The 8,066-nt window shown below is 37.4% G+C and overlaps 1 protein-coding gene across 1 annotated transcript; it reads left to right on the forward strand.

Annotated features, from left to right (window-relative positions):
- The first annotated feature begins 4,294 nt into the window (after positions 1-4,294).
- Positions 4,295-6,215, forward strand: LOC148009753 (uncharacterized). Its single transcript, XM_087673218.1, has 2 exons — positions 4,295-4,539; positions 5,782-6,215. Exons 1-2 carry the CDS (start codon positions 4,458-4,460, stop codon positions 5,913-5,915), a joined length of 216 nt encoding a protein of 71 aa, XP_087529344.1. The 5' UTR covers positions 4,295-4,457; the 3' UTR covers positions 5,916-6,215.
- Positions 6,216-8,066: the final 1,851 nt, after the last annotated feature.

The following is an 8,066-nucleotide window of genomic DNA, read 5'->3' on the forward strand; positions in this document are numbered from 1 at the left end:
GAGAGAGAGAGAGAGAGAGAGAGTGTGTGTGTGTGTGTGTGTGTGTGTGTGTGTGTGTGTGTGAATGCCACACTTATGCATGTAGGGTAGAAGTAATCTAAGAAAATCTTCAAGGAAGCTTGAGCAAGGATCCTCTTTTTCTCCAAATCCCTCATGTGTTATATGGCATGCTAAGGAGCTTGTCTCTTTCATGTTTGTTGCACAAAAATGGACTAAGTTGAAAGTTGGGAATTCAAGAGATTGAATGTTTGTAGCTCATAGAAATATCTGTTTTAAAAAAGGTGGCGTAGTGTGTGTGAATGCCTTAATTGGATCATTAATCAAGCTTCAAAATATTATATTATTAGCATAGTATTACATCATTGCCCTTAGCACATACATTTTAGCTTGTTTTCACCTATTTAAAATTGTATCATTGTAAGAAAGCTAAAATAGCCATTACTATTATGCGAGTTGACTTTTTTGTCAGGTTTTGATTCTCAATATGAAAAATAGATGGAATTCTAGTAGTTCAAACAAAAGTAATATTTGCCATCCTAATACCCCTCTTAAAAGTTTCTACTACCAAAGCTTCAAGTATTTTGGAGTTTCTTCTTTGTTGTTGTAATTTTGTTTTGTAAGAAACCCTTTTTCTAAGCCAAAGAAAGATTCCTAAGTAGTAAAGAATCCTTACACATATAATTGTTTTTACTAATCAATGCCATATGGTACACTCATTTAGGGCTTCATTAATTTAACCATCGAAAGACCTTCACATGCTTGTACCTTTCTTGGTATTTAGGATCTCAAATTGAATGTAGGGAACATGTGGTGTTGAGACAAAGTAGGGAAAATGTTAGGAACAAAAAATAGGCATGGTTGATCTCAACTTCTCGAGTGGGTACCACATTATTTGCTCTATCACTATAGTTTAGAATTCCATCATTATGAATGTTCTTGAGGACTTCCCTTTCCAATTTCTCCCTAAATAAAAGTATGGCATCTTCAAGGGATCTGAAAGAAAATGATGTCTTATCATTTCACATGGTTTTTGTAACGAGCACAAAATTCATAGAAAACAAGATGCATTGTATGTAGGCACCCGACTTGCACTTCAAAATATCTTTTGTGACACGCATGATAAAAGATAACACATTGTTTAAAGGCACTTTGACTAATTGGTTTAAGCTTTAGATTGTCATAAGTGTTTTGTTGCAAATGTATGTTTTAGCCTACTAAAATTTTGGCTTGTTGGTTTCTATGCTCTAACATAACTTATACATTGTTTTGTCATAATTGTTCAACTTATTATAGAATGGCATTGAATGCTATTTTATATTAAGCAACTACAAGGAGATAAACTGTACCCAGCCTCAAGATTGTTTAAACCTTGGGGACATGTTATTAACCACACTAGTTGCAAGTGATATTGTCTCATAAAGCGGATAAAATGACCTTGGATATAGTGTAAAGTGTGTTCAATGTTTTTCACTAGTGAAGGTTTGCTTGTAGCTCCCTTGTGCACTATCATTTATGGTGCACTCTTGGTTCTTGGTAGAGCTAGTCAAGAAAATATCTAACCGCATTTACTAACTCAATCCTGATAGACATAGACATGGATTCGAAATTTGAAATAAAAAGTTAGGGTAAAGTTGTTGTCCAACACTTTACAGATACAAGAGCCTTTAGAAGGTGGGCACACCACTTTATTGCTCAATGTAATCATGTGTTTTGTATCTTTATAGATACATTGCATCGTAAATTAGAAGGATAAACAGCATAAGCTTTGATGTCATAACGCATAGCAAGTGCAAAAATGCACACATACACATACAAAGCATGTAATCATATGAAGTTATATCAATGCATTTAATATTTGTCGTATGAAAAAGGGAAAATGGAAGAGTATTTTAAATGGATGAACATGAGAAACTTAACTAGGTTTGCGAATGGAGAAGTATATGTGCTCTAAAACTTTATTTTCCCAAATTTGGTAGTAGGTTAGGATTTGCACATATACTTAATGAGCTAATTGGATATACAAACCAACTTTTGGTGTACACATCTCTTTGTACAATAATTTTTATCAGGAATACTAAGGTGGAAATGCATTGACCTGAATTTTTATTAGGATGATAGGCTATTTTTGTTACTTGATGTAATTGACAACTTATCTCATAATAGAAGTGCATGTTTGTAAATAATTTAGGTACCAAAGTATAAATGCATGGGGAAATCTCTTCACATTTTCACTACACATTTACTAACATTTGGCAAAAACTACCTTTCAAAATGTCATTTTCATTGGCAAATGTACGAAATTGTAGAATATGTTGATGTGAAATTGCTTAAGGTCAAATTGTCAAAATATTTGACCTGATTTTTTCCTGCAACATATCACATGCCTTACATTGCCACTTAAAGATTAAAGTTTTTGGCCCTAAAAGCTCAATTTGTTAAAGATAATTATGACCCCTAATATTTACAAAATGCAAGTTGACCATTCTTGTTTTGAAGCCAAATTTCTATGACGACCCTAATCACATAGGGTCACTTGAAGGTGTTTGGAGTATGCATGACCCTTACTAGTAATGATGAAAAAGTTGTAATAGGTGTGCATAGTGAAAGCCTCACCATAGCTTCATGAGAGGTTGTCTACTAGTTGTTCAATGTTGGAAGTTAAACTCAACTATACATGTGAAGAGTCACAAACATGATGGTGTAAGCACCATTAAGGTGCTAGTGATGGAAATAGACTTGAAATGCAATAGACCTCCACACTACAACTACCATGTAGGAGGGTTGGAGACAAGAAACGTTCAATTCATCCTAGAGTTAGTTCAAAGTTTGAGTGAGAATCCTTAGCAATGTTCAATTCATCCTAGAGTTAGTTCAAAGTTTGAGTGCGAATCCTTAGAGCACTTGAAATGAAGAAATGCCACCTTTCAAAACACATAGTTTTAGTCATAGTCTAGTTAAAATATGAGCAGGAAACTACCTTATGATTTCATCTAGTCTTCAATGAATTCTCATGTAATGATTAATCCTTTGTTTGTGGGACCTTGCCACATAGAGACCATGGCTCTCAGTTGTGATTGTTGGTAGACTCATTCCACACCTAGACTGATAGTTGCAATAAGTCACTCAATAAAACATGAACTCCATCAACTTCGAAATTTATAAAAGTAAGAGGTGTGATTTCAAAAATCGTGCTTTTTAGACTCCACATGGCTTAAGGTAAAAGCTAGGTATGGTAGTTAGTACAACTTTTGGAAGTAAAGCAAGTAAATGAGCTACACATGGCACCATTTTTGACCCTCATACTTGTTATAAAAGGGGGTACTTTTACTTAATAGACAATTTAAAAAGTCTGGTGAATATGCATGAGTAGCTTAACGCTTATTAGTGCTCCACTACCATTGCCACTTTGGATTTAAGTGACTACATGACTACAAACCTTACACATAGTTCATGACATTTGTTTGATATGCTTGACCTATTCATTCCACTAGTGTGTTGACTTGCATGACACTATGGTTAACATTGTTTGTAGTCAAGGCGCTTGTATGTGGTCGAACCCCCGATTATTCATATTAAGATTTGATTTCTTTGCATACTTTGCAGTGATAACGGATTCCGGACCATGTGTAGAAGCTTCGCGAACGATCTCATTACCTTCTGGGGGGAGATGAAGGCTTAACTTTTCATGTTTAGGCGAGAGAAGGGGGATGGGGGGTGAAATAATTGTGTGAGGTGTGTTGAAAGGAGTTCAAATGTCTATCTAGAAGAAGGAGAAGGTTTAGACGTCCTAGTAGTGACGATGGGGGTTGGTCTTGGTGACAAGCGACCTAGCATGAGAGCGTGATGGTTGCGTTTGGGGACCGGGGTCTTTTGTGGGGGGCGGGGAGGAGTGTCGGTACATGGAAAGTGGGGATTTTATTATTCTCTTCTAAAAACTAGAAAAAGAGTGGACGTGGGCCCGGCGCACTGTGGCCGAGGCGGTCCCTTTCGGAATGTGGACGCTGCACAGGACAGGGCCCAACTTTTTATTATCGCAGATCTTTTTATTAAAAATTTGCAAACGTGACGTTTATTAAGGCTGTGGCTCATCGGAATGCCACGTCAACCCAGTCCCCTGCGAGCAGCCTTTGCAGCGCCAGGGACGTGATGCGTGGAGGAAGTCGGTGGTGCCACGTGTTAGATTCCGCGAGGAAGCGGACGAATTGGAAGCCGCCACGTGGTGGCCGGCAGTGTGTACTACTACATCGAGGCGCCACGTGGACTAGGATTGAAAGCTGCGAATGACGACACAGAGAGAGAGAGAGAGAGAGAGAGAGAAGAGACGATGGATGGTGGGATTCTTTTGATATGCGAACGGGCCGTCCATTACCGCCCTCTCTTCTCCTCTCCTCTTCTCTCTCTCTCTATATTTGTGTGCCTGGCTCTCTCTTTCTCTACCGATCTCGTAGCGAGGTTCCATGGAGTGGCTGAGCCGGCTTGTCTTGCCCCTTCGAAGAGTCTGGAGCTTGTCTCTTACTCGTTTTCGAGGCCAGCGTCGTGGTACGTAGCTCTGAACTTGTGTCTCTGCGAGCGAGAGAGAGAGAGAGAGAGAGAGAGAGAGAGAGAGAGAGAGGGAGGGAGGGAGGGTTGCCCCTCTCCTACCTCCCTCTCTCCTCTTCCCTTGCCGTAGCAGGCTCCACCCAGGAATGGCATCGGAAGTATAGCTTGCCTCCTGCAAGTCTTGTTTGAAACCCAACGATTCAAGCAGCCCTTACATTCGAACGTTAGCTTAGAATTTCAAGCAATTGAACTTTAGCTTAGAATTCCATTCACAAGGGTAATCTCCCGTTAGATACGACTGACATCACGTTTTCCGAATCCCCTTTGTTTGCCTTTTTAGCTTAGAGTCTTCTAATTAGTCAGAATTTGCAGTATTTTTAAGGGTAATGCAAGGAAATTGGCTTGTCCTTTTGAGGGTCAGGATCCGCCTTGCCACCATGAGCACGGAGGCCTGAATCTCCTTTGAACTCTATTACGGCTTTCTAATTTGAGGCCTAGTTTGACGCATAAACCTGATCTTGTCCCTTTGGGCGCATGTACACAGTTCAATGGTTTAGTAACCACTGGATGGATGCATGGATGTACGGATGTGTGTCGCTGGTAAAACTCCTTTGTCTTTGTACTGCGTAGCAACTTTCAAGCTTGAGGCATGTACATGGTCTTGTTGGATCTTGCCCCTATGAGAGGGATGGATGGTTGTGTCAAACCCTTGGTAATTAGAAAGAGAAATTTACCAAATAGACATATGATCACATGCCTAAATGACAAATTCATATTCCTTCATCCGATTTGTCAATATCTTTTGCTAAGGTAGGGTGTTTATACAAGTTAATCACTTCTTAGTATTGTTAATGTTCCCACATGCATACTTATTGGTTTTGTAGTGAAGGTTTCTTTTTTCTCCCCCCATGTGGGGCATTTTTGGTTAAAAATTAGGAGTTGGCCTTCCAAAAGAATTGAACACAATAATTGCAACATGAACACTTGTAAATTCCATTAGTTGCAATGTTTGTTATGAATGGGAGGAGTCACAAGGTTTCCAAAGGGTTGCACTTTCAAGCCCAAAATTTATGGAATGTAGTATGACAAGTTCATATTTATGGCTTCAAAAACCATTTAAGTTTAATATTTGTGAATTTCAAGTCATGGTAGGAAATTAATTTTGATAATATAACATCTCTTGTATGAGTATTATGTCATTAGCAAGTGATTCTAATGAGTGTGAATCATTTTTTAAAACAGGGAGAGGCTTTGCAAAGTTGTACCACCACGTCCAATCATGTGCTTACGAGGATGTTCATGTCATGTGGTCCATGCTTCACCCAAATAATGGTAGTGTTGCAAGCGATAAAGCAATAGCTCGTACTCCTTTATGACTTCACTATCCGGTCTTTAAAATAATGAGCTACTACACACCATATATTGGTGTAAGTAGTTGATGTTTACCGACTACTACAAACTATGATATGGGTGTCTCTTTGACCTTGCAGCCCCCCCTCCTATATAACAGGGTGCTAGTCCCTTAATTTTTCTATGTAAGTAAACCTATCCTTAGCACGGACTTGCCTATTTATAAAGAGGAGGAGAGAGACTGTGTCATTAAAATGTTTTAGGAGCCCCTCACTCTTGTAGATAGTGGACTTCTTTGATTATGAAAGAATTTTTGGTCTTGGAAAGCTTTTCTTCTTCCACTCTGTTCACTTTATCTGCAAGTTTTTCTAACTATTGGGAAGATCTTTCATGGAGCAATAATTCTGCGTGACGTACTTAATCTTCAAGTTGTTCCATTTATTGGGTAGATCTTCCATGGAGTCAGAATTCTACATGACTATATTATCATTGAGTGATATTTTGTGGTTGTTTAACTAGTCATCAATAATTTGGCAAAAGAAAACTCAACATTGTGTATCCCATATAACCTTATCATGACATAGTGCATGATGTGAGGTTGTTAAATATCAAGCTCCAAACATTAGGTATTACACAATGGTTGGGTCTAATTCCTTATTTATGCAAGAAGTGTTGCTTCATTTCTAGGTCAATGCTCATATGATGAGAGTAGCATTTGTCTCATTGTATGGTGGACCAATGTGTTGTGCAAAAAGTATGAATAAAATTTTGGCATTCCTACGTAAATTTGCCTTTTGAAAGTTACTTGCAAAGTATGTTAAGTGAATGGACAAAGGTACCTAAGTATTGACATCATGTTCTTCTTTGATTTGAAATTTTTTATGATGATAGTATTCATTTCATAATGAAAAAATATGAATTATTGAAGATTAACATGAGTGCTAAATCTTCACAAGACTTGTTTTATCCATAAGGCTACAACAAATTTGAACCTTGTTATAGTATATATTTTTAATTTATTTAACCTAGATTTTGTTTGTGATTTGTAGGCTTAAGGTAACAACTTATATTATCTATCACACAAAGTGGTAGGATGTCTTTTCACAACAAGCACATAATGTAATGCTTATGTGACCATTTTGAAAAAAAAAACTAATTATAAAATATTTCATCGTTGTAACAATTCATTTTTTAATATAGAGAATATTTTTAAAGTCGGATAATTACTTCTTATAAGTTGAGATCAATACTTAGAAAGCATGTATAGTACACACATTCCAAGTGTGGAGATGTAACTTTAATACTTTTATCTTCTAGGGTAAAGTTTGGCTTAAAACTGTGTACTACAGTAGATCAGAGTATCAAGGTTATGATTGAGCTCAAAGAAGTGAGAGAATAACAAGTTTAAAACCATTAGTATAGTACATATAGTCAAAGGTCTCTTGGAAAGCCTCATTTACCTGTGGTATTTTCTTGAGTTAAGTCTACTCCCTCAAACCCCTCATATAAGTACCATATTCACATAAAGCGCGATGAAAATTTTATTTTATTTGAAGCTCATAGTACAGTTGCATATTTTTTTATGAATCATATGAAGGTTCATATGTGAAGGAGATAAGCATGTTAATTCTTGTGAAGATTGTTTTTGCATGGTCTTACCTTATTTCTTTGGTTCAAACCGTATGGCAATTTCGCTCGACAATCCATTTCTCTTATTTGTCTCTTTTTTTTCTCCCATTGCTCATATTTTTTTCTCTCTCCCCCTAATTCCCCGCCTAATTCACACACACACACACACACACACACACATCAAACATAAAATTCTTTCTTTCTCTCTCTTCTTCTCTCCCCCCTCTCTCTTTGCTGTTCTTCTCTCTCTTTCTCTCTCCTCTCCTTTTCTTCTCTCTCTCTCTCTCCAATCTCTCTTAAAAAAATTTCTTCTCTCTTTCTCATTTAAATTGTATCTTTCCTCTCTCTATAATATGCTTTATCTCTGTATTCATAGTCTCTCCTTTCTTTTTCTTCTTCTTCTTCTTCTTCTTCTTCTCTCTCTCTCTCTCTCTCTCTCTCTCTCTCTCTCTCTCTCTTCCCCCTCTTCTTATTCCCCCTTGGTCCTCTCTTTTTCTTCTTCTTCTTCTAAAAATAAGTAAAAGAGAGAGAGAAAACTCCCTCTCCTT

The sequence above is a fragment of the Lygodium microphyllum genome, chromosome 30 (assembly GCF_053477565.2).
Source record: "Lygodium microphyllum isolate KBCC chromosome 30, Lygodium_microphyllum_v1.1.10, whole genome shotgun sequence".
Classification (NCBI taxonomy): domain Eukaryota; kingdom Viridiplantae; phylum Streptophyta; class Polypodiopsida; order Schizaeales; family Lygodiaceae; genus Lygodium; species Lygodium microphyllum.

Excerpts from the sequence above, each read along its gene's own strand:
- LOC148009753 (XM_087673218.1), top strand. The coding sequence starts at position 4,458 with ATGGAGTGGCTGAGCCGGCTTGTCTTGCCCCTTCGAAGAGTCTGGAGC. Across the intron at positions 4,540-5,781 it reads TTTTCGAGGCCAGCGTCGTG|GGAGAGGCTTTGCAAAGTTG; the intron begins GTACGTAGCTCT and ends TTTTTAAAACAG.